The sequence below is a fragment of the Mustelus asterias genome, chromosome 7 (assembly GCF_964213995.1).
Source record: "Mustelus asterias chromosome 7, sMusAst1.hap1.1, whole genome shotgun sequence".
In the NCBI taxonomy this organism is placed as follows: domain Eukaryota; kingdom Metazoa; phylum Chordata; class Chondrichthyes; order Carcharhiniformes; family Triakidae; genus Mustelus; species Mustelus asterias.
This window is the reverse complement of record NC_135807.1, coordinates 93884662-93912546: the sequence shown is the minus strand read 5'-3', so window position 1 is coordinate 93912546 and position 27885 is coordinate 93884662. Positions and strand designations below refer to the sequence as shown.

General features: G+C 42.1%; 2 protein-coding genes across 9 annotated transcripts in view; both read left to right on the top strand.

Annotated features, from left to right (window-relative positions):
- LOC144495487 (tumor necrosis factor receptor superfamily member 6B-like) overlaps positions 1-15844 on the top strand; it is a 34728-nt gene extending 18884 nt beyond the window's left edge. The window contains exon 5 of the mRNA XM_078215504.1: positions 15695-15844. Coding sequence (XP_078071630.1) covers positions 15695-15844 — 150 coding nt within the window. The remainder of the gene's footprint in view (positions 1-15694) is intronic.
- rad21b (RAD21 cohesin complex component b) overlaps positions 1-27885 on the top strand; it is an 82415-nt gene that overhangs the window by 2739 nt on the left and 51791 nt on the right. The window lies entirely within an intron of this gene.

Below are 27885 nucleotides of genomic sequence, written 5' to 3'. Positions count from 1 at the left end.
TTGGGTAGTTTGCTGCGTACAATGGTCTGCTTGAGGTTGCGCGGTTGTTTGAAAACCAGTAGTGGAGGTGTGGTGATGGCCTTGGCGAGATATTCGTCGTCTTTGATGACATGTTGAAGACTCTGGAGAAGATGTCATAGCTTCTCCGCTCCGGGGAAGTACTGGACTGCGAAGGGTACTCTGTCTGCCGTGTCCCGTGTTTGTCTTCTGTGGACGTCTGTGCGGTTTTTCACTGTGGCACGTCGGAACTGTCGATCGATAAGTTGAGCGCCATATCCTGTTCTTACGAGGGCGTCTTTCAGCGTCTGTAGGTATCTGTTGTGATCCTCCTCAAGATGACGTTGAAAGATGCCCTAGTAAGAACAGGATATGGCGCTCAACCCATCGATCAACGGTTCCGACGTGCCACAGTGGAAAAACTGCACAGACCTCCTCAGAAGACAAACACGGGACAGAGCGGACAGAGTACCCTCCATCGTCCAGTACTTCCCTGGAGTGGAGAAGCTACGACATCTTCTCCGGAGCCTTCAACATGTCATCGATGAAGACGAACATTTAGCCAAGGCCATCACCACACCTCCACTACTTGCCTTCAAACAAACGCGCAACCTCAAACAGACCATTGTACACAGCAAACTACCCAGCCTTCAGGAGAACAGTGACCACGGCACCACACAACCATGCCACAGCAACCTCTGCGAGACATGCCGGATCATCGACACGGATGCCATCATCTCATGTGAGAACACCATCCACCAGGTACACAGTACATACTCTTGTGACTCGGCAACATTGTCTACCTGATACGCTGCAGGAAAGGATGTCCTGCGGCATGGCACATTGGTGAGACCATGCAGACACTGTGGCAACGGATGAATGGACACCGCTCAACAATCACCAGGCAGGAGTGTTCCCTTCCTGTCGGGGAACACTTCAGCAGTCAAGGGGCATTCAGCCCCTGATTTTCAGGTAAGCGTTCTCCAAGGTGGCCTTCATGACACACGGCAATGCAGAATCGCTGAGCAGAAACTGATAGCCAAGTTTGCACATATGAGGACGGCCTCAACCGGGATCTTGGGCTCCTGTGACACTATCTGTAATCCCCACGACTTGCCTGGGTTTGCAAAGTCTCACTAACTGTCCTGGCTGGAAACAATGCACATCTCTTTAACCTGTGCTTAACCCTCTCTCCACTCGCATTGTCTGGACCTGTAAAGACTTGATTACCTGTTAAGACTCGCATTCCAACCATTATCTTGTAATTGAGTTTGTGTCTATATATGCCCTGTTTGTGAACACAACTCTTCACCTGCCTGTTGAAGGAGCAACGCTCCGAAAGCTCATGCTACCAAATAAACCTGTTGAACTTCAACTTGGTGTTGTGAGACTACTTACTGTGCCTACAGTGCCTTGCATCTACTTGCCATCTACTGTGCCTTACAGTTCAACGCCGGCAACTCCACATCATAATCTGGCAGTAGATTTATACAATCAATTTATTAGTGTTCCACAATATCTATCTTGCAAATGTGTTCTGGGGGCGTATTAACAATAGAAACCCAAAGATCAAACACTTTGTGGAAAACTAGCCTTTGATTTTGCTTACCAGCTGATTATGGGGATAGAAACATTCATGACAAATGAAGAAGGCACTCAAAACCTCTGCCAAGCTGTGTTAACACAGTAAGAAGTTTAACAACACCAGGTTAAAGTCCAACAGGTTTATTTGGTAGCAAAAGCCATGTGCTACCAAATAAACCTGTTGGACTTTAACCTGGTGTTGTTAAACTTCTTACTGTGTTTACCCCAGTCCAACGCCGGCATCTCCACATCAAGCTGTGTTAACTCAATGTTATTACAGTTACACAGCTCTTCCTTGAGGCTTTTCCATATCTGGTTGATGCTTCATAACTACAATGCTGGGAAAAAAAATACATTTTTAAGAGCTTCCATCTCACTGAGGAGGCTTCATGCCAATCCACATCCAGCAACCTGTTCTGAAACCTTTGCTCACGTTTTCGACAGCAGTGATAAATTCCATCAGTAGCTGATACAATCCATAGCATTCTAAATAAAACCCAGACATTATAAAATAAGTCAAATAAATCCATTTTTAAAAAAAATCCTGGATCTGGAACTGCCTCTTCCTTGGGACGTAACCTGTCTATGCACCAAATATTATTGAATTCCACCCTTTAGAACAAAAAACAATGCAGCACAGGAACAGGCCACTCAGCCCACCAAGCTTGTGCTGATATGTGCTTTCTATCCCTCTGTTCACCTTCCGTTCATGTGTCTTATCAAGATTGAACGTTGCTAATGCGCATGCTTCCACCACCTTTACTGGCAGGCATTCCAGGCATCCACCACCTTCTGTGATAAACGTTTCCTGCATGTCTCCCACAAACTTACCACATCTCACCTTAAATCTGTGTCCTCTTGTAGTCGACCCTTCCACCCTGGGAAAAGCCTCTGACTATCCACCCTATCTGCGCCCCTCATAATTTTGTAGACTTCTATCAGGTTGCCCCTCGGCCTCTGTCTTTCCAGTGAAAACAATCCGAGTTTATCCAACCTTATGTATCTAAAACCCTCCAAACCAGGCAATATCCTGGTAAACCTACTTTGAAGCCTCTCCAAAGCATCCATGTCCTTCTGGTAGTTTGGCAGTCAACAACATGCAATATTCCAAATGCAGGCTAACTAAAGTTTTATAGAACTTTTATACTTGATGTCCTGACCGATGAAGGCAAGCATGCTGTATGCCTTCTTGACCACCTTATCCATCTATGTTGCTACTTTCTGGGATCTGTGGAACTGTACACCCATGTTCCTCTGTATGTCAATGCTCCTATGGGTCTGCCATTCACGGTATAATTCGTACCTGAATTTCATCTTCCAAAATGCATCACCTCACATTTGTCTGGATTAAACTCCATCTGCCATTTCTCTGCCCAAGTCTGCAATCTGTCTATATCCTGCTGTATCCTTTGACAATCTTCGTCACTATCTGCAATTCTGCCAATTTTTGTCATCTGCAAACTTACTAATCACACCACCTACATTTTCCTCCAGATCGAGATATATACAAACAACGAAGGTCCTACCACTGATCCCTGTGGAACAGCACTAGTTACTGATCTCCATTCTGAAAAGCACCCTTCCACAACTACTGTCTTCTATGACCAAGCCAGTTCTGTATCTATCTAGCCAGCACACCCCAGATCCCTTGAGACTTTACATTTTGTACCAGCCTGCCATGAGGGACCTTGTCACATGCCTTCCTAAAGTCCATGTAGACAACACCTACTGCCTTTCCCATATCAATCATTCTTGTCACCTCCTCAAAAAACTCAATCAAGTTGCTGAGACATGACCTTGACTGCACAAAACCATGCTGTCTATCTCTAACAAGTCCATTCACTTCCAAATGCAAATAAACCCTCTCAGAATATTCTCCAACAGCTTCCCCACCACGGACATCAGGCTCATCGGCCTGTAATTACCTGGATATCTCTGTTTTCTTTCTTAAGGAATGGCATTGGCCATTCTCCAACCCTCTGGAATCACGCCTGTGGCCAAAGAGGGTGCAGAGATCTCGGTTAAGGGCCCAGCTAATCCCCCCCCACGGCAACCTGGATAGATCCCATCCGACCCAAGGACTTGTCTACCTTAACTCATTTTAGTTTCTGGAAGATGTAATTTACAAACAGATGAACAAGCGGGGCAAAAATCATTAGCTCTGTCTACTTTCAGTGGTAGAGGTAAAAATATGAATTGTACATGGTGATCATATTAATAAGAATGTAAATCGTATATGGTTACTACAGTAAGGAGATTTAATTTTATATTGTAATTTGGAAGGAGCTAAGTTGAGGTAACATTACCCGTTTTTACTCCCATACTTCATGCTATCATATCCAGAGTTCTGTACCATTTGCTATGTTTTATGAATTGTCTTTGTAGTTTCCAGATTTGCTGTAAGAAAGAGATTTATGCCACCAGTGCATTTTACTTTTTTAAATTCTTAGATTTAGTAAGAATTAACTTTAGTTAACTTAACTTTAGTAAGGAAGTTAAAACTAGAGGAAACAGCCTCAAAATAAAGGGGGGTCGGTTTAAGACAGAGTTGAGGAGGAACTTCTTCTCCCAGAGGGTGGTGAATCTCTGGAATTCTCTGCCCACTGAGGTGGTGGAGGCTACCTCGCTGAATATGTTTAAAGCGCGGATGGATGGATTCCTGATCGGTAAGGGAATTAAGGGTTATGGGGATCAGGCGGGTAAGTGGTACTGATCCACGTCAGATCAGCCATGATCTTATTGAATGGCGGGGCAGGCTCGAGGGGCTAGATGGCCTACTCCTGCTCTTATTTCTTATGTTCTTATTTCTTGGGATTTTTTTTTTTGATTCTGCAAACTTATAATCCAGGTCAGAAACTCCCAAGGTGTTTTATGGAGTTAGCCTGGATCATAAGTTTTGCACTTTGAGGTTTGGCATGAGTAAGCATAAGATGTTTCACTCCAGGTATGATTCAAATGACCCACCTAGGGAACTTTTATCAAACAGTTTATTTACGAATACAGTTAACATGTGGAAAGAACATTAGCAATAACTTTTACCGATTACAAACAAGAATAAAAACAATCATTGTATACATCTTTAGTTTAAAAAAAAATACTGTTCCAACACCAACTACCCCTACAAACATACACACCCGTTCCAGGCTTAATACAGTAAGCAAGTATGCTCATGTGATGTGGAGCCTGCAGCTTTCCAACCCCCTCTGGTTTACTCCTTTGGATGGTGAGTTGAAAACGCTGACGCTTTCCGACCCTGGTACTTTCAGCATAGTTCAAGAGACAGAGGCACTCCTTGCTTCTAGTTACTAGCTAACCAGGCACCAAGAGCTAAATATCCCATACATGGGAGAGACAAAAACACTGTTTTCAGTCTGGAGTTCAGGCAGCTTCTAACAAACAAAGTAAAGCCTTGGATTCCTCTGTGACAGGTCATGGTCAGCTGGTTCCTTCAATCAGTCTTCCCCCAACAATCCAAAAGGTTCATAAACTCCAGAACACTGCATTAGGCCCAAATTAAAAATAAACATTGAACAAAGAAAATTACAGCACAGGAACAGGCCCTTCGGCCCTCCAAGCCTGCACCGACCATGCTGCCTGACTTAACTAAAAACCCCAACGCTTCTGGGGACCATATCCCTCTATTCCCATCTCATTCATGTACTTGTCAAGACGCCCCATAAAAGTCACCACCGTATCCGCTTCCACTAACTCCCCCGGCAATGAGTTCCAGGCACCCACCACTCTGTAAAACATCTGCCTCGTACATCTCTTTTAAAACTTGCCCCTCGCATCTTAAACCTATGCCCCCGAGTAATTGACTCTTCCACCCTGGGAAAAAGCTGCTGACTATCCACTCTGTCCATGCCTCTCATAATCTTTGTAGACTTCTATCAGGTCTCCCCTCAACCTCCATCGCTCCAGTGAGAACAAACCAAGTTTCTCCAACCTCTCCTCATAGCTAATGCCCTCCATACCGGGCAACATCCTGGTAAATCTTTTCTGTACCCTCTCCAGAGCCTCCACATCCTTCTGGTAGTGTGGCGACCAGAATTGAACTATATATTCCAAGTGCGGCCTCACTAAGGTTCTATAAAGCGTCAACATGATTTTGCAATTTTTAAACTCACTCCCCCGGCCGATGAAGGCAAGCATGCCATATGCCTTCTTGACTGCCTTCTTGACTACCTTCTCCACCTGCATTGCCACTTTCAGCGACCTATGTACCTGTACACCCAGATCCCTTTGCCTATCAATACTCTTAAGGTTTCTGCCATTTACTGAGTATTTCCTATCTGTATTAGACCTTCCAAAATGCATTACCTCGCATTTGTCCGGATTAAACTCCATCTGCCATCTCTCTGCCCAAGTCTCCAACTGGTCTATATCCTGCTGTATCCTCTGATGGTCCTCACCGCTATCCGCAAATCCACCAACCTTTGTGTCGTCCGCAAACTTACTAATCAATCCAGTTACATTTTCCTCCAAATCATTTATATATAAAACAGCAAAAGTCCCAGCACTGATCCCTGAGGAACACCACTTGTCACAGCCCTCCATTCAGAAACGCACCCTTCCACTGCTATCCTCTGTCTTCTTTGACCGAGCCAGTTTTGTATCCACCTTGCCAGCTCACCTCTGATCCCATGCGACTTCACCTTCTGTACCAGTCTGCCATGAGGGACCTTGTCAAAGGAAATAAAAGGACTGACAGCTGGGTGCCTGTTTATAACTGCAGAGAACATGCTTAAAATACATTTTTAAAGGCACAGTAGCATCACAAAACCTGAATTGATTTTGGACAAGAAAAATCCTACCATTTAACTTTGTAAGTGCTTGTCTTTAAGTTCATTTGTTTTGAATCAAGTTTGAAAGTTCTGTTTTTCAAAAAAACTTCTAAAAATTCTAAAAACATAATCTTTATATTGAATAAATATCTGGCAATGAGTTACAATCTTTCAATTTAATACGGTGTACCTAAACAACTGGATTGCCATAGAGTAATTTTAGGCTACTTTATAACGTTTTATATACTTAAAACGTTGGCTGCATTTTTGGAGACCAAGTTGTTTAAAGTGAGCAGTATTTCAAGGGTCCGTTAATTTCGTGGGTAGGAGAAGGATCCTGAATGTTTCTGGACTTCATTTTGACTGGATAGAACAGCTCAGACCACCTCCGTAAGCTTAAGAATATATTAACTTATTCCGTTTGTCTCTTGCCAATACAAGATGGTGGCAAAGATGGCCACTAGTATCTGTCTGAGCATGAGCACTTGTCTGCATGTGCACAGAAAACCACTGACGGATTTTGTCCTCCCATTTTGAGTTGTCAAGGGCTATTAAGTTATAAAATTCCATTGTAAGTTGATATAGCATAATCAATGAAATGAGTACTGCAGTCATAAAGAAGAAACTGGAATATAACTGGGTCCACAGTGATTAGCTTACAGAAGGAATGACCTATAAACAGAAAGATCTGGACTGAATGAGCAAGTCCTGCAGCATTTGTGTAGATTAAAGCTCAGGTTAATGGGTCAGAACACTGAACCTTGTCTAGAACTGAAAGATAGATAAATCCTAGATCCTCCACCAAAGATAATTGCCATTTATTTTCCTTCTGTCCAGGCCACTGCTGGCATCAAAATGAAATGGCTAATCCGTTGCTACTAATGACTTCATGGAGTAAATAGCATAACTGAGCATGCACCAAATTGGCAGAAAATGTGGCTGAACTTAATAGAGAAATGACCATGCCGTCCTCCCAGCTATTTTATTGACATCACCATGAAAATGTTAAGTGAATTCTTTTGATCAGTTGCTATAGTCAAGCATTTGGATTTGATCTAATGTGAATTAATACAAAATTGTGTTTTTAAAATTAAGTTTGCAAAACTGCAATACATCAGAAATCAGTTAATTGAGATCCCCTAGAAGTTTATTACTTAATCTTTAAGCTGCTCATTTTTTAACGTGTATCTCCTCAATACTATTTTGCACGTATGTCCTATGAGGTTTGTAGCTGGATTAATTCATCAACTGTGCAAATGATTTGCCATAATTTCCATCTGTACTGTTGAAATACCATGTTATATATACTCTGCATTTCCAGTGCTAGAAATCAATTAAGTTAACATTGAGATTGAGTTTTTTTAAAAAAGCAGTTCAATTCTTTTTAAAAATCAGTGACCAAAAGCTGAAGGAGCAATGCTCTACGCTTCTGAAAATTAATACTCCGTGTCAGAGAAGTTGTTTGACAGTAGTTAAAATGTATCGTACTGATGAAAGGTTAATTGCACTGGAATGGACAAATCCGAACCTTTTCTGGTGAGGTTACTTCATATCTGATGAGCTAAATACAGCAATGAATGGCTAGTCTTTGATTTCGTGCAGTTTTTGAAGGTGCAGGACTTATTGGACAGCAACCTCTTCATTTCCATGTTAATATGCATGTGCAGTTGCTGAAAATAGCCGTATCCCATCATCCAAGTCATTGATATAAATTGTAAATGGTTGAGGCCTCAGAACTGATCCCTGTGACACTCTTGTCAACCAGAAAAAAAAATTATGCTTATTCTGTTTCCGTATTAGCTAACCAATCCTCTATCCATCCTAATATGTTAACCACATACACCATGTGCTCTTATTTTGTGTAGTAACCTTTGATGTGGCACCTTGTCAAATACCTTCTGAAATCTTAAATGCACCACACCCACAGGATCCCCTTTATCCATGTTACTTCCTCAAAGAACTCTAATAAATTAGTCTAATAAGAGTTCCCTTTCACAAAACTATATTGACCCTGCCTGATTGCATTGATATTTTCTGAATGCCCTGCTATAATATCCTTAATAGATTCCAGTGTTTTCCCTATGACCGGTGTTAAGCCAATCTGGTTGTAGTTTCCTGCTTTGTCTCTTTCCCTCCTTGAGTGGAGGAGTTGCATTCTCTATTTTTCAATCTGATGGCACCTTTCCAGAATTTAGGGAATTTTGGTAAATTAAATCCAAGGCATTTACTATCTCAGTAGTTATCAGAGGATGAAGTCCATCAGGACCTGAGGACTGGTCAGTTTTTAGTTTGAATGATTTTCTCAGTAATCTTTTCCTGATAGTAATTGTTTTATGTTCCTTCCTCCCTTTCACCTCTTGATGAACACTTATTTCTGGGATGTTATTTGTATCATCTAAGTGAAAACAAATGTAAAATATCTGTTCAATTCACCTGCAATTTCCTTATTTTCCATTATTAATTCCCCAGATTTTCTCAGAGCACCATTGTTCATTACTTTCTTTTTGTAAATACCTATGGAAACTCTGATTATTGATTTTCATATTCTTCATTTAGACTTAAAGCACTAGTCTTAGACCCACAGTTCTCACCCTCAAACTGAATGTGGAATTTAATCGTTAGTAACATCCAAGGCTCCTTTATGATGAAGTCATTCATTAATCCTGTCTCATTGCACATTGTGGAGATGCCGGCGTTGGACTGGGGTAAACACTAAGAAGTCTCACAACATCAGATTAAAGTCCAACAGGTTTATTTGGTAGCACAAGCCACTAGCTTTCGGAGCGCTGCCCCTTCATCAGGTGAGTGGGAGTTCTGTTCACGAACAGGGCATATAAAAACACAAACTCAATTTTCAAATGTTTGTGTCTTTATATGTCCCGTTTGTGAACAGAACTCCCACTCATCTGATGAAGGGGCAGCGTTCCGAAAGCTAGTGGCTTGTGCTACCAAATACACCTGTTGGACTTTAACCTGGTGTTGTGAGACTTCTTACTGTCATTGCACATTACCAGGCCTAGCATAGCCTGCTCACTGGTTGGCCCTAGAACATGCTGCTCTATGAAAACGGCTTGTAAACATTTTATGAACTCATCTTTTAAGTTCTCTGGAGACCAAAGTCCCTGCTAAGATGCACTTGTGCCTGGCCGCAAAGCAACCTGAAACATTATCATGCAGATTCAGTACTGGGTTAATTTAAAGTACCGCATATAGGAATAGCCGGCTGTACACAATAATAACATTTTGCAGGAGACATTGTTGGAGACCACCTGAAGTTGCCTCCGTGGTTTTCTGAAGTATAGCCAAAGCAATGTCATACCAAAATGTAATCTTTTCTAACAGCAAAATCCTCTGTTTATTTTTGTTGCCACACTGACTTTCTTGAGCAAGCTCCAATAGCAAGCATGTAGAAAATTGTTGGCCACTGCTGAGTTCAGGAAATACCCTGCAGCTGGGCAGAGAATACTCATGATCACTCCGATTTGATGGATACCATCAATTGTTGCACCATTGTAACATTTTATTACAACCATGCTTGTTTTTTTTTTCCCAGTCTCAGTTGTGCCCCAGCTTCATTTGATCCAATTCTACTGACATTTTCTCCTTTGGTGCACATGGTACTACTGTATGCTTAAATGCTTGGTTTTGGCCTTGGTACCAGATTAGCAAGATGCAAGTGCTATATGCATATATCCATTGTAAGGTTTATAAAATGGCTTGGCACGGGAGGACAGGAAGAGCTTAATTGTAATGTAATTTACAAAGTTGGACAATTGGAGTGATCATTTTTGTGCAATCCGCTGTTTTTCTTTCCTGCCTATGTAATGGTGTCCAGTATAGGTAACAACAATGTTTTGTTATTATCCTAAGGAAGAGTGCAAAATTCACTGCAGTTGAGAGTACAAGATTCCTTTTTCTTTCAGAATGCTTGTTGCTTTATTTGATTTGTTCACACAAACTCACCAATCATACATACAGGATTGGTAAACAAAGTAGGTTCTTTTATTTGGAGACCAGTTCTAATATATACAAGTCACACGAGAGCACAACAAATGCATCCAACCTTGGAATTCAATACACACAAAACAGCCAGCTGGTCATAAGCATGTTTTACGTCACTGCTCCAGCAATGACATATTTACACTTGGTTGCATATTCTCTGAAAGCAATATCACTTTAAAGGAACGGTATGTAATTTATTTGTTAGCTCAGTACTCAACTTGATATTCTATTTATTCACTAAAACAATGTAGGGACTATTTTTTAAACATTTCAATTCATTGCTTCATGCCACAGAGTGAAAACCATACACTCATTTTAATTAAGAAATTTGAGACAGATGGTGCATCTTTTTGAAATTAAACCCATAGGTTAGAATATCAGTTGTAATCTTCAAGCTTTGAGTACAAAGGACTTACTGTTATCAGAAATGCTTAATTGCAACTAATCTAGCTTGATCAAATATAGTGGTTCCTAAACATTAAGTCTTAATGTGATGGCTAACACACAACATTAAAATATTATGCATTAGCCATCACTTTCTTTCCCTTTAACTACACTGCTTTGTGTGACATTTACCCACTGAAATGTTCTCTGCTTAAAACCTGTCCCTGCCATCCCCTGGCCTGGGAAGATCTTAATTTTTGTCATCTGCACACCCAGACTTGTCTGTTTTTTTTAAAAAACAACTTCAATAATTCTAACTATGGATTGAGAGCATGTATGAATGTCGAGTGGCCAGAATTAGTTTTGAGCTGGTGATTCGCTGACCAATTAACCCAGTGGTGCACTCACTGTCAAGGCTGCAGTTGAAAAGTAGTTGCTCAGATATTGGTGTACATGGACTGGTATCCCACTAAATTTCCACCTTCTAACAAGGAGGAGAAAAGCACACCGAGGGATTAGGCCAAATCAAACTCGGGAGAAATGGAAAAAAGTGAAGTCAGACTGACATCACAATCAACACAGAGAAAGAGGGGCACAAAACCCAAGGCATTTAAAGCAAGTACATAAGTCAAATATCTGTATAACTCCATTTCGCATGTTTAGTTCTTTAACATCTGATAGTTGAAGAATTGGGGACAACAGTGTCAGGAAAAGAGATCATCACATAAAAAGTAAAAGAACTGATTGGGGAGGTTTTTCCAAATCCTTGACAACCTTTGAATCTACTTATGGCAAATTTAGACTTAATAAAAAACAACCAACTAAAAGCTACATATTTGAAGCTAAGGTGGTAGAGCAGATTGTATGTCTGGAATGCAGAGCATGGGAGTTGGTGGATAGAGACTTAAATGAACACCTGCAGTGGATGTCTGTGTCTCAAATCTCTGGTTCAGAGTAATTTAAATAAGAGTGAGTTGGATACATTCATACATGGAAGGGAGAGGATGGTGTAGTATCTGGATATTGCTCCAGACATCTCATCGAGAGCTATAAGTCCAGAACGGGGTCAGTGTGACCAATGGTATACAGACTATGAAGAACCTAGATGAGATGGCGAACAAAGAACCACAGAGACTGGTCCTACCTAACAGTTATATTGTAACTGTCTGAAGGGAAATCAAAATGGACCATGCAGCAGGAAACTATTCAGAGCAAGGAGGAGAGAAAGCCTAACGTAACAGTAGGTAACTCAGTTATTAGAGGAACAGGCAGCATCCTTTGTAAACAGAATTTTGTGTCCCCTATTGTTTGTTTTGTCGATTGGTGTCAGGGAGAAGAACATATCGAACTGGCTTGAAAGGATACTAAAGAAGGAGGGTGCGGATGAAATATTTATAGTCAATATTGGGACCAGAAACATGAAGAGTAGGAAAGTTGTCCTGGTTGCAAAGAAATAGGAGCTAAATTAAAGGATAGGATCTCGAGGATTATAATATTCAGATTATCACCCTGAGCCACATGCAAATTGTCAATGGGATAAGTAGATTAAGGTGGTGTGATGTGGCTTTAGGGATGGTGCGGGAAAGAGGATTCTCTTTCACTGGATAATGGCTCCAGAACTGGGACGGGAAGGAATTGTATCATTGGGATGGGCTCCACCTGAACCAGGAATTGAATGAAAAGAATACCGGGCTTGGGGGTGAATGGGCATAAGGGCTTTAAATTTGTAAAGTGGGTAGGTCTGTGGGAAAAATTGGAAAAGGTGGTATTGATAATTCAAAAACAAACAGTAAAGAGCGTGGAATAAGGGTCAGAAATTGTGTTCTAGGCACTGCAAGAGAAGGGAAAATTAAAGTTTGTAAATTAGGCCAGGAGAGATTAAAAGGAAACACAGCAGAAGGACACGTTTAAGACGCTGCTCAATTTATCTCCAATGTAGCCCCATTTTAAAAATTGAAAATTAATATGATCTGAGATGCCAAAAGAGCAATAAAACAACAAATAATATTCAATAATTATTAAAGGTTACAGTTTATAAATCAATATATAATACAACATATAAACATGAAAATTCTGGGTCCTCTGGGCTGCCTTTAGTCACTAAATCCATTTGCACTTTCATTGCCACCACGCTGAGAAGCTGCTCCAGAAACCTCTAATGCATTTATGCAGATATTTGGTTGCGTACGGCACACCTGATCAGAGATGCCACAGCCATTCACAGTGTCCAACATCAGAAGTTTGCCCACTTCCCATTGTTGAGATAATGCAATGGAGTGGGAGGTTAATGTGATTTTATTGCTTCTGCCTCAATTGGGGTTGTAACCCACCGTTTGGAAACTGTTCTGTTTGTATATGTGACCCAAATTAGCTTTATACATCACAAGGATTACAAACACAAATTGAATCTAACTTGGAGGATACTGTATAGCATGGTAGCCAATATGGACAGTAAGAAGTCTCGCAACACCAGGTTAAAGTCCAACAGGTTTATTTGGCAGCACTAGCTTTCGGAGTCTCGGGCTCCTTCATCAGGTGAGTGAAGAGCTGTGTTCACAAACCGGGCATATACAGACACACACTCAATTTACAAGATAATGGTTGGAATGCCAGTCTTTACAGGTAATCAAGTCTTAAAGGCACAGATAATGTGAGTGGAGAAAGGGTTAAGCACAGGTTAAAGAGATGTGTATTGTCTCCAGCCAGGACAGTTAGTGAGATTTTGCAAGCCCAGACAAGTCGTCGGGGTTACAGATGGTGTGACATGAACCCAAGATCCCGGTTGAGGTCGTCCTCATGTGTGCAGAACTTGGCTATCAGTTGCTGCTCAACAACGTCGTGTGTCGTGAAGGCCGCCTTGGAGAACACTTAACCTGAAGAGGCTGAATGCCCGTGACTGCTGAAGTGTTCTCCGACTGGAAGGGAACACTCCTGCCTGGTGATTGTCGAGCGGTGTTCATTCATCCGTTGTTCTAGTGTCTGCATGGTCTCCCCAGTGTACCATGCCTCGGAACATCCTTTCCTGCAGCGTATCTGGTAGACGATGTTGGCCGAGTCGCATGTGTATGTACCGTGTACCTGGTGGATGGTGTTCTTGCGTGAGATGATGGCATCCGTGTCGATGATCCGGATATATACAACTACATGATGACATCAACAAGTTCCATCCCACCATCAGACTCACCATGGACTACTCTTTGGAATCAGTTGCATTCTTAGACACACGCATCTCTATCAAGGACGGTCACCTCAGCACTTCACTGTAATGCAAGCCCACGGATAACCTCACGATGCTCCACTTCTCCAGCTTCCATCCTAAACACGTTAAAGAAGCCATCCCCTACGGACAAGCCCTCCGTATACACAGGATCTGCTCAGATGAGGAGGATCGCAACAGACACCTACAGATGCTGAAAGACGCCCTCGTAAGAACAGGATATGGCACTCGACTCATCGTTCGACAGTTCTGACGTGCCACAGCGAAAAACCACGCCGACCTCCTCAGAAGACAAACACGGGACATGGCGGACAGATTGCCCTTCGTCGTCCAGTATTTCCCCGGAGCGGAGAAGCTACAACATCATCTCTGGAGCCTTCAGCATGTCATTAATGAGGACGAACATCTCGCCAAGGCCATCCCCACACCCCCACTTCTTGCCTTCAAACAACTGCACGACCTCAAACAGATCATTGTCTGCAGCAATTCAGGAGAACAGTGACCACAACACCACACAACCCTGCCACAGCAACTTCTGCAAGACGTGCCGGATCATCGACACGGATGCCATCACCTCACGTGAGAACACCATCCACCAGGTACACGGTACATACTTTTGCAACTTGGCCAACGTTGTCTACCTGATATGCTGCAGGAAAGGATGTCCCGAGGCATGGTACATTGGGGAGACCATGCAGGCGCTACGACAACGGATGAATGAACACCACTCGACAATCGCCAGGAGGAGTGTTCCCTTCCAGTTGGGGAACACATCAGTCACGGGCATTCAGCCTCTGATCTTCGGGTAACCGTTCTCCAAGGCGACCTTCACGACACACGACAACGCAGAATCGCTGAGCAGAAATTGATAGCCAAGTTCCGCACACATGAGGACAGTCTCAACTGGGTTCATGTCACACTATCTGTAACCCCCACGACTTGCTTGTGGGGGGGTTACAGATCTCACTAAGTGTCCTGGCTGGAGACAATACACATCTCTTTAACCTGTGCTTGGCTCTCTCTCCACTCACATTGTCTGTACCTTTAAGACTTGATGACCTGTAAAAACTCGCATTCTAACCATCATCTTGTAAATTGAGTTTGTGTCTGTATATGCCCTGTTTGTGAAATAAAAAATCTCACAACACCAGGTTAAAGTCCAACAGGTTTATTTGGTTTATTCTGTTATTCGGCGTTCAGGTTTATTCTGTTGTGAATACAGTTTTTCGCTCACCTGATGAAGGAGCCTGAGACTCCGAAAGCTAGTGCTGCCGAATAAACCTGTTGGACTTTAACCTGGTGTGAGATTTCTTACTGTGCTTACTCCAATGCCGGCATCTCCACATCATAGCCAATATGGAGACATGGTTGTAAAATAGTCAGGACAGGGAACTAAATATGTCATGTTATATGGTTCACAGGAAAGATAGGGAAAATGGGGAGAGTAGCCTTGATAGTAAGAAGTAAATCATTACCATGATAAGAGATATAACAAGTGATAAGCAGGCTGTGGAGGCTTTAATTTGAAGATCGAATTGTGAAGTAAAAAAGGATTTGAGACTGTACCTGAAGTTGTGCCTAGTCCTCCTGATAACAGGATTGAAGTGATACCTGACATAAGACAAGCATGTAGGAAAGAGACTTTTAACTTTGATATAGATTGGGATAAGTAAACTAGGTAACTAGCTCATGTCAGAAAGGTAATGATTTTCTGGTGTGTGTTCAGGATAGTTTTCTAACAGAATGGGCTGAATTTTCATCCCAGGAGCTCGTTCCGGATGCTGAGCTAAATCTGGAGCGAGAACTTGGAAATGACAGCAGTGACGTAAGGAAGATATTTTCGAGGAAGTGGCCGATGACAGCCCTTTCCAATTAAGAACAGCGGATGGATTGTAAAGGGCAATAGTAGGACCTCTAATACTAAAAGATCTGTAACCCAACGGTGGTTTCTGCTGAAGTAGTTTGCAGGGGTGCCATTCCTATTTGCCAGCAACAAATGTGGGAAATAAGGGCCAAAAAGGGTTAGTTAGGGCTGTCTACCAGGTGGAAGATAGGCCTCCTGCCCCCACTGAAGTAATGAGCACTACAGTGGGTCTGTTCCTCATTGTGACATGTCAATAAGAACTCATGAACTGTATAAATCAAACTTCATTCTTTTTGTTTATTTAGAAATGGATTTGGTCAACCAAACAATGACTACAGCTTACATAATTTAAGATTGGCCAGTTTCTGGAGATTTCCAACAGCACTGACGAGGATAAAAGAGTTTCAGACCTTGTAAAATCTCACACCTCATTGTAAGAACACAGAATTCACAAAACCAGAGGAACAGCAGACAATATCTCCCCTGGTTTGGACCATAACAATTGACATTTGAACTTGTTTTACCTGCAGAGGTTCTAACAGTTACCATCATGTTCCTAAGGGAAACATGGATTTTGGCCAAAAAAACAGTGCTTGTTAGGCTAGAATTAACTCATTAGTGATCCAAGCTTCTAGTCTTTGTATACATCTCTAGCTTCAAGGCAGAATGCTGACTTATTTCCAACCTGCAAACCTCTGACAGCCAGACTCCATGCTCACCAAGCAACCTGCAACAAGCCCTACTCAAAGGCTGTTTATCTGAAAGCCACAAGCCACTGTCTGCCAAGCAGACCAAGTCTCCGAATATCAAATACACCTCAGTATAGCACAACTGGGGAGAATTTAAACTAGATAGGTTGGGGGGAGGGGAGCTAGAAGAGTTGACTAGGATCAAGGAACTAATTGATGGGGTGGAGGATGCAGGGGTAAGGGGAATTACAAAATTAATGGTAGAGGAGAGGGTGCAAGTGAATGAAGGTGGTAATTTAGATAAGGGAGTAGAGGGAGAGGGTGTTCGCGACTCATCAAAGCGGGTCCAGATAAAAGCTGGAATAAGGACACTTTGCCTGAATGCACGAAGCATTCGGAACAAGGTATATGAGTTGATGGTGCAAATCAGCACGAGTGGGTACGATCTAGTGGCCATTACAGAAACGTGGCTGAAAGGTGACCAGGACTGGGAGATGAATATCCAGGGGTATCAGGCGTTTAGGAAGAATAGACAGGAAGGAAAAGGTGGTGGGGTCGCGCTATTAATAAGAGATAATATCAGGGTAGTACTGAGGGATGACATAGGCTCTGAGGAACAAAACGTGGAATCGTTATGGGTAGAGATGAGGAATAGTAGAGGGAGAAAGACACTAGTAGGTGTGGTATATAGGCCCCCAAATAATAATGTTGAGGTGGGGAGGGCTATAAACAAGCAGATAAGGGATGCGTGTAAAAACGGAACGGCAATAATCATGGGGGACTTCAACATGCACATTGACTGGCAGACTCAAGTCGGTAAGGGTGGAATGGAGGAAGAGTTCTTAGAATGCTGTCGGGATAGTTTCCTTGAACAGCATGTTACGGAACCGACGAGGGAACGAGCTATTTTGGATCTGGTATTGTGTAACGAGGTAGGTAGAATTAAGGATCTTATTGTGAAGGACCCTCTTGGGTCTAGTGACCACAATATGGTCGAATTTCTGATTCAGATGGAAGAGGAGAAAGTTTGGTCCCAAACCAGTGTCCTCTGTTTGAACAGAGGGAAATATGATAGGATGAGGGATGAATTGGCTAAGGTAGACTGGGAGAGCAGGCTGGCAGGTAGGATAGCTGAGGAACAGTGGAGGATTTTTAAGGAGATCCTTTTCAGTTCTCAGCAAAAATATATTCCAGCAAAAAACAAGGATTGTAAGAAAAGGGAGAACCAGCCGTGGATAACGAAGGAAATAAAGGAGAGTATTAAAATAAAAACAGCTGCGTACAGAGTGGCCAAAAATAGTGGAGAAACAAGTGATTGGGAAAAATTTAAGAAACAACAAAGAGAGACTAAGAAAGCGATAAAGAAAGGAAGGATAGACTATGAAGCTAGGCTAGCAATTAATATAAAAAATGATAGTAAAAGTTTTTATAAATATATAAAAAGGAATAGAGTGGCTAGAGTGAATGTTGGACCCTTGGAGGACGAGAAGGGGGAGTTAATAGTGGGAAATGAGGATATGGCTGAGTCTTTAAATAAGTTTTTTGTGTCGGTCTTCACGGTGGAGGACACAAATAGTTTGCCAAATATTAACGATAGAGGGTTGGCAGCAGGAGAAATACTTAATACAATTAATGTAACCAGAGAGGCAGTGCTGGGTAGACTAATGGGACTGAAGGTGGACAAGTCCCCGGGTCCGGATGGAATGCATCCCAGGGTATTGAAAGAAATGTCAGAGGTAATAGTGGATGCGTTAGTGATTATTTATCAAAACTCGTTGCATTCTGGGGTAGTGCCGGTTGATTGGAAAACGGCTAATGTTACGCCGCTGTTTAAAAAAGGAAGGAGACAAAAGGCGGGTAACTATAGGCCGGTCAGCTTAACGTCTGTAGTAGGGAAAATGCTGGAATCCATTATTAAAGAGGAGATAGCAGGGCATCTGGATAGAAATGGTTCGATCAATCAGACGCAGCATGGATTCATGAGGGGAAAGTCGTGCTTGACGAACATGTTGGATTTTTATGAAGATGTGACTAGGGCGGTTGATGGAGGAGAACCGGTGGATGCGGTGTTTTTGGATTTCCAAAAGGCGTTTGATAAGGTGCCCCATAAAAGGCTACTGAAGAAGATTAGGGCACACGGAGTTGGGGGTAGTGTGTTAAAGTGGATTGGGGACTGGCTATCCGACAGGAAGCAAAGGGTCGGAATAAATGGGTGTTTTTCCGGTTGGAGGAAGGTAACTAGTGGCGTGCCGCAGGGATCGGTACTCGGGCCGCAACTATTTACCATTTATATAGATGATCTGGAGGAGGGGACGGAGTGTAGGGTAACGAAGTTTGCAGACGACACAAGATAAGTGGAAAAGTGAATCGTGTGGAGGACGGAGAAGATCTGCAGAGAGATTTGGACAGGCTGAGTGAGTGGGCGAGGATATGGCAAATGGAGTATAACGTTGAGAAATGCGAGGTTATACACTTTGGAGGAAATAATAACAAATGGGATTACTATCTCAATGGAAACAAATTAAAACATGCTACCGTGCAAAGGGACCTGGGGGTCCTTGTGCATGAGACGCAAAAGCCCAGTCTGCAGGTACAACAGGTGATCAAGAAGGCAAATGGGATGTTGGCCTATATTGCGAAGGGGATAGAATATAAAAGCAGGGATGTCTTGATGCACCTGTACAGGGCATTGGTGAGGCCGCAGCTGGAATACTGTGTGCAGTATTGGTCCCCTTATATGAGGAAGGATATATTGGCATTGGAGGGAGTGCAGAGAAGGTTCACCAGGTTGATACCGGAGATGAGGGGTTTGGATTATGAGGAGAGGCTGAGGAGATTGGGTTTGTACTCGTTGGAGTTTAGAAGGATGAGGGGGGATCTTATGGAGACTTATAAGATAATGCGGGGGCTGGATAGGGTGGAGGCGGAGAGATTCTTTCCACTTAGTAAGGAAGTTAAAACTAGAGGACACAGCCTCAAAATAAAGGGGGGTCGGTTTAAGACAGAGTTGAGGAGGAACTTCTTCTCCCAGAGGGTGGTGAATCTCTGGAATTCTCTGCCCACTGAGGTGGTGGAGGCTACCTCGCTGAATATGTTTAAAGCGCGGATGGATGGATTCCTGATCGGTAAGGGAATTAAGGGTTATGGGGATCAGGCGGGTAAGTGGTACTGATCCACGTCAGATCAGCCATGATCTTATTGAATGGCGGGGCAGGCTCGAGGGGCTAGATGGCCTACTCCTGCTCCTATTTCTTATGTTCTTATGTTCTTAACTGTAAAGGGATTCTGCACTTCTCCCTTTAGTCTGGAACCCATCTGAATTGGGTCTTCTCAGTGAGGGGCACCCTGTCTGGATTTGGACTTTCTGTACTCTGAAAAGCATGTGAACTGATTTCTATTTGTGGTTCTTTTTGCTGTTAAGCTATTCATAGTTGTAAAACCCTTCTTTCCTATCCCGTGTGTGAAGTTGCGTGAATAAACTAAACTTTTGATTTCATCTTGAAAGTATGTTACGGAATTCTTAAAAATTGATTACACAAAGCAAGGGTTTTTGGAATAAATGCCACAATCAATTTTAAAACAAACGCCTCTGCTTATGGACAGATGGCTAGAAAACAAAGGAGGTCAGTTTTACCTCTCCTGTCTATAACAATTGAATGAAGCCTCTGGTTCTAACAGCCACCCAGCCTGCCATTGGGAGGCTGCCGCCACTTCACAAGTACCTTCTGGCTTGAAAGGTGCCTTGATGCTTGGAAAGCTATGGCTGGGTAGGTAACATGTCCTGCCACTATCCCATCTCCTGTAGATTTTCACAGAGACAGGAATGTGTCATGGAGCCTCAGACCAAATTGGTTTCCCCCTCCCTTTTCCAGACACCCTCCCCCACTCCACTTTCAGACCTGTATCTCATGACCGTTGAAAGTCCAGCCTCATATGTTCCACCAGGTTAGATCCATTGACGCTGTCTATACTTCTCGCTGCCTCGGCAAAGCAGCCAGCATAATTCAGGAATACATGCACCCCGGACATTGTCTCTTCCACCTTTGATTTGATTTATTATTGTCACATGTATTAACATACAGTGAAAAGTATTGTTTCTTGCGCGCTGTACAGACAAAACATTCCGTTCATAGACAAGGAAACGAGAGAGTGCAGAATGTAGTGTTACAGTCATAGCTAGGGTGTAGAGAAAGATCAACTTAATGCAAGGTAAGTCCATTCAAAAGTCTGACAGCAGCAGGGAAGAAGCTGTTCTTGAGTCGGTTGGTACGTAACCTCAGTCTTTTGTATCTTTTTCCCGAAGGAAGAAGGTGGAAGAGAAAATGTCCGGGACGCATGGGGTCCTTAATTATACTGGCTGCTTTGCCGAGGCAGCAGGAAGTGTAGACAGTCAATGGATGAGAGGCTGGTTTACATGATGGCTTGGGCTACATTCACGACCTTTTGTAGTTCCTTGCGGTCTTGGGCAGAGCAGGAGCCATACCAAGCTGTGATACAACCAGAAAGAATGCTTGCTATGGTCTTCCGTCAGGAAAAAGATACAAAAGTCTGAGGTCACGTATCAACCAACTCAAGAACAGCTTCTTCCCAGCTGCTGTCAGACTTTTGAATGGACCTACCTTATATTAAGTTGATCTTTCTCTACACCCTCGCTATGACTGTAACACTACATTCTGCGCACTCTCCTTTTCTTCTCTATGAATGGTATGCTTTGTCTGTATAGCATGCAAGAAACAATACTTTTCACTGTATGCATGTGACGATAAACAAAAATTTAGAAATGAGCCAGATTTAGTTAGCTGTCAAATGGTATGTGAATATTTATCTAATAAGTATAATGTTGAGTGGTGATGTAGTGTTTGAAAGGGAAAAACATGAAACAGCTATTCCAATCTAAATTTAGGTGGGGCTGACATCAGCAGATGAGACGGACTATCTACTGGCCAAATTTATTAATGGATAAAGCAACAAGTATAGTTGGAGTTGTTTAAAAAGTAATTTGGCATGATACAGAATCAATTTATACTTGCCAAAAAAGGACTACAATGCACGAGAGTTTAAGATAACATAAAACTAAAATAAAAGGCATTAGAAAATTGCAAAAAAAAAAGTATTGTGGAATAAGGGAAAGATATGGGCAGCAAGAGGTAACCTAGGCACTCAAGTGTGACAAATACCCAAGACCAGGTTTCCTTCCCAAGGCCTGAAAAGAAGTAGTTAAGAACATTGCAGATGACCTAACTATAATCTTTTAAAATTCTCTTTATTCAGGACCATGTCTTTAAATTGGAAAATTTGAGATTGTTACTTGAAGAAGTGACAGAGGAAAACAGGGAATTATAGAACAGTTAGCCGAACATCTATTGTCAGGAAATTTCTATTGACACCTTTAAAAACCTTTAGCCGATCAGGGAGAGCTGATGCCAATTTGTCATGGGTAGTTCATGCCTGACAAATTTGGTGAATTGAATTTTTTAAGGTGGTAACAAAAGTAGAACAGAGGAAATGTCTAGTAATATTATTTATATGGACTTCCATAAGACATTTGATAAAGTCTCTCCTTATCGGAAACTGTTAACTGAAGTTGAAGCTCATGAAATTGGAGGCAGGCATTGAACTGGTTTCGAAATTGGCTGAACTCAAGGAGACAAGAGAGCAGAAATAAAGGGCAGGTGTGCTCTATCGCGAAAGAAAGAGACTTGCATTCGTGTAGCATGACCCAGACAACCCAAATGGCTCTACAACTAGTTAAATTGTTTTTGTTTAGAAATGTAATCACTGTTGTCATGCAGGAAATGCAGCACTCAGTTTGTTCACCACAAGCTCCAACAAAGAGTAATGTGATGCTGTTTGAGGGGTAAGTATTGGCAAGGGCATCAGGAATATAACTCCCCTGCTCCTCTTCAACATAGTGCCATGTGAAATTTGTATCTTATGAGGTGCAGGACTGTGCTGGAATTTAGTGTTAAATTTTGTGCTTGAGTACTGGAGTGGGACTTGAACCTTATAACTGAGAGATCAGCTAGTGCTGGCTGGATTGTTCTTACTGGTGTTCCACTGGGATCTGTGTTGGGACCTCGACTATAGACTGCATTCATTACAACTTGGATGATGAAATAGAAGCCATTTCCAATTTTGCCAGTGAGACAAAAATAGGTGGTGTTCTGAGCAGTGTAGATGGAAGCACAACAGATATTGATAGAATAAGTGGGTGGGCAAAACTGTGACGAGTAGATTTCAGTCTTGGCAAATGTGAGATCATTGGACCTTTATGATCAGTCTGGCATTTTCTAAATGGTGGAAGGCCAAAAACATTGGGGGACCAAAGGAACTTAGTGTCTAGGTATACAGATCATTGCGATATCATGAACATTTACAAAAAATGATCAAAAAGACCAAATGAATGAAAACAACTAAATCTAGAAGAATCAAATACATGGGAGGGAAGTTATGCTTCAGCAATACAAAGCACTTGTTAGACCAAATCTGTAAAAAGTTCTGAGCACCACATCTTAGGAAGAATATACTGGCCAGTGTGTTGGCAACATAGATTTACAGACATGCTAATTCAGTCTTTGGGAGTCCAGTTATCAGGCAAGGTTACACAGAATAAGGTTATAATCCCTGGAATTAGGAATTATTTGATTGAAGTTTTCAAGATATTAAGGGAGCAGATGTATAGGTTGGGAGAATCTATTTCTATTTGTTGGGGAAACCAGGGTGAGAGGGTATAGGCTTAAAAGTTAGAGCCAATCCTTTGGGAGATTAAATTACAAAACAGTTCTTCACAAAAGATTGGTGGACATTTGGAATGCTCTTTCTCAAACATCAGTTGATGCTAGATCGATTGCTAATTAACGATGCACTATCTTCACACAGTGGAAACCGCCCATTGTGTTTTGCACCACGACCACCATTTTAATTGGATAGGTTCAGAATAGATTCAGCACTCACTGAGCATCCATGATACTTTGGGCCATCAGCAGCAGAAGAATTGCATTTATCACAATCTGCAAACTTGGGGCCCAACATATGTTATATCCACCATCCTTCACCAACATGTAGCGGAAGCAGTGTCTACTATTTACAAGATGCACTGCAATCACCAAGATTCCTTCAACACCACGTAGAACAGCGGTTCCCAAACTTTTTTCACTGGGCCGCACTTTCGGAATAGAAATTTGCTCATGCCACACCAAATCTTTTATTGATGATAAATGCATTTTAAAAAAAACAACTCCTAGCAGTGCTTGATTCATAACATAGAACACAACTACTTTATAATATGATCATGGGACATCCAGAAAGTATAAAACAATGCAGCTACATAAAAACATGATTCATTCCCAAAATATACTTATAGACGAGCCTCTTACATATGTAACCTTAAGTAAGTATACAAACTCAATGAGAGGTGTGAGCTTGTTTTTGTCGGGTAATCTCATTTATATTAGCCTAGTTTGAGACAAACAAACTCTCATCTCCTCATCAACACAAAGAAGCCTTTCTCTTTTCTGGTCTTTGATATTTGTCAGAGCTGAAAATCCCTGTTCACAACAATATGTCGTAGAGAACTGTAGAATAGCTAATGCTCTTGAAGAGATGCGTGGATACTGTTTCTGGTTGTATATCCAAAAAGAGTCAAGGTGCGATCACTCGAAATGCAGGCCATTTCCTCCTCCTCATCCAGTGTCAGACCTGAACAGCTGGAATTCGCAAAGGGGTCTTTAACCCAGTGGAATTGTTCTGTAGACAACGATGGGAAGTATTGATCAATCTTTTCTACCAGTGTTGCGAGATGTTCCTGTATGAGGCCGTACAGTTCATTTCTCATTTTAAAACTTTTTACCAGTGGGAACATTTCGAGGTTATGTTGCATCGCTCTTCTGAGTCAGAACTGAAGCTTTTTTTGAATGCAGTTAGTTTGTCTGTAGTTGTGAGGATATTGTCATCGCGGCCTTGCATACTGGCATTGAGCACATTCAACCGGGAAAAGATATCGGCCAAATATGCCAGCTTTGCACAGCAGTCATTGTCATCCATTTGGTGGTACAATGGGTTCCCTTCTTGTTCCAAAAATTCTCTTAATTCGTTCTACAGTTCCAACACCCAATTTAAAACTTTTCCGCGGGACACCCAGCGAACCTCGAGTGCAGAATTAGGCATTGATGTTTTGATTCCATGTCTTTGCAGAGTTGAGCAAATAACTGCGCCTTTAGTGGTTTTGCTTTGATGAAGTTCACAATGCGCATAATCTGATCTAGAACCAACTTGAAATCAGCTACAAGCGTCTTGGTGATTAATGCCCCTCTGTGTAAAAAACAGTGAGTTGATATTACATCTGGATTTTTCTGTTTGAGTGCCGCCAAGCCTCTCACATTCCCTATCATACATGGTGCTCCATCTAAACAAATTCCAATACAAGAATCCCATGAAATCTCAACTTTTTCCAAATACTCAGACAAGGTTTGGAAAATATCTTGTCCTCTGGTATGTTTTTCAAGTTCCTTGCAAAATAGAAACCCTGTGATTATTTCTTCTATGTGAATGAATCTGATATAGGCAAGCAACTGTGCTTTTCCACTAATGTCGGTCGATTCATCAACTTGAATGGCAAATTTAGAATGCTTCATACTTTCGCAAAACACGCTTCTCAGTATTAGCTGACATATCAACTATTCTTCTGCGAATTGTATTATCAGACAAAAGAATTTCCATAACTTCTCGCTCAGCATCATCACCAAAGATTTCACAATCAAGCTGCAGGCAGGCTGAATCAATTTTTCAGCTATTGTATATGGTTTTGTCTGTTGAGCAATCAATTCAGCCACTTGGTAAGATGCAATCTGCATCTTATCTGAGACTGTCATTCGTTTTTCGAAATATGATTGTTGGCATTTCTGCGAATTTCCAAAAGCCCTTCAAAATATTGAACATCCTTGTTTGCCAGATTTCCATGTTTTGACAACAGATGTCTTTTCATCTTGCCTAGGACCAATTAGAATTGGAAAGCTTCTCACCACAGATCAAACACATAGGCCGAGGTATGTTTTAATCTCCAGTCCATGTGAAACCGAGACTCAGATAGCTATCCATATATTGTTGACGAACTTTCTTTTTTGGAGGTTTGCTTGGGTCTGCTACTGGTGTAGAATTAAACGACTCTTCTTCAGCACTCTGTTCGAACGGCGATTCTGGATCACAACGCGGACTCGGATCGTCCTCAGCATCACTTGATGCTCTTGCTCTCACGTTGGAAAAATATCTATCCATGTTTAAATGTTTAAATGACCTGGATGAGGAAGTGGAGGGATGGGTTGGTAAGTTTGCTGATGACACCAAGGTAGGTGGTGTTGTGGATAGTTTGGAGGGATGTCAGAAGTTGCAGCGAGACATAGATAGAATGCAAGACTGGGCGGAGAAGTGGCAGATGGACTTCAACCCGGATAAGTGTGTGGTGATCCATTTTGGCAGATCCAATGGGATGAAGCAGCAGTATAATATGAAGGGTACCATTCTTAGCAGTGTAGAGGATCAGAAGGACCTTGGGGTCCGGGTCCATAGGACTCTTAAATCGGCCTCGCAGGTGGAGGATGCGGTCAAGAAGGCGTACGGCGTACTGGCCTTCATTAATCGAGGGATTGAGTTTAGGAGTCGGGAGATAATGCTGCAGCTTTATAGGACCCTGATTAGACCCCACTTGGAGTACTGCGCGCAGTTCTGGTCACCTCATTACAGGAAAGATGTTGAAGCCATTGAAAGGGTGCAGAGGAGATTTACAAGGATGTTGCCTGGATTGGGGGGCATGCCTTATGAGGGAGCTTGGTCTCTTCTCCCTGGAGAGACGAAGGATGAGAGGTGACCTGATAGAGGTTTACAAGATGTTGAGAGGTCTGGATAGGGTAGACTCTCAGAGGCTATTTCCAAGGGCTGAAATGGTTGCTACGAGAGGACACAGGTTTAAGGTGCTGGGGGGTAGGTACAGAGGAGATGTCAGGGGTAAGTTTTTCACTCAGAGGGTGGTGGGTGAGTGGAATCGGCTGACGTCGGTGGTGGTGGAGGCAAACTCGTTGGGGTCTTTTAAGAGACTTCTGGATGAGTACATGGGATTTAATGGGATTGAGGGCTATAGATAGGCCTAGAGGTGGGGATGTGATCGGCGCAACTTGTGGGCCGAAGGGCCTGTTTGTGCTGTGGCTTTCTATGTTCTATGTTTCTTTGATTGTCCTTGAATCTTCCCGCCACACTTGCCATCCTCTCTCGCCACACCAGTGTGGCGTGCCGCACCCTTTGGGAACCACTGACCTAGAAGAACAAGGAGAGCAGATGCATAGGGGAACCACCATCTGCAAATTCCCCTCTAATCTACACCTCAAGATGATTTGAACTATATCACCATTCATTCCTCGCACTGGATCAAAAACCTGGAACTCTTCTTGACCACTTGGTGGATAGACCTATACCGCATGGGCTCCAATTGTTCAAAAAGGCTGTTCGGGATAAACAACAAATGCTGGCTTAGCCAGTGACACCTACAACCCATGAAAGAGAGAACAATACTCCATCCACCCTGCCTGCATGTATTTAGAATGCCCAAATCATACTGTCATGGATGCAGTGATCATATTTAAGTGTAATAATCCATTCTTTTCCATATGAATGAAGTATTTGCAGTATTTTTTTTATTTCAAGTTATTTCTATGTGTCCCTCTGCATCTGGTTAAATAAAATATAGAGTTTCCCACCTGAAGAAAGTTCAGGAGCGTCTGAGAGATTTACTTGAATCAATATACCTACCCTGCTTTTGTTTTTAGTTAATCTGAAAATATTTACCTTAACTGGTAACAATGCAGGCTGTATGTATACACATAACACACAACCTGGCCTTTTAGAAAGTTGATGAAAACCTGTGGTTTTCAGCAACTAATTACATTCTTAAATAGGTCATTGACAATTAATGGTTGGTTTGTGCAAATGGTTTAATCTTAGGCTTGCTTTATTTTCATGCCACCTCATTCTACTGGGAGCTGTAAAGGGTCTTTAATTTTTTTGTTCCTTTTCTATTTGTTTGACACTTCCTACATCATTAGGAAATGTCATGAGTTTGGTGAACGCCAGATCCATTATTTAATGTGGTGTTTGTACTTTAAACTTTGTTGTACTGCTGCTTGTAGTGAAACTTGGTTTGAATCAGCCTATTGAATCCCATTTAAACATCATTTTACACCTTTAGCCTATCCTTTCTCCAATAATAAATTGGCCTTTTCTCAGTGGTTTAAATGCAAAGCTGATGAATTTGTTTTTCATGTCTAACTTGTATTCAGTTTTGAGGGTAAAACAAAATGGAAGTGAATTTTTATATAA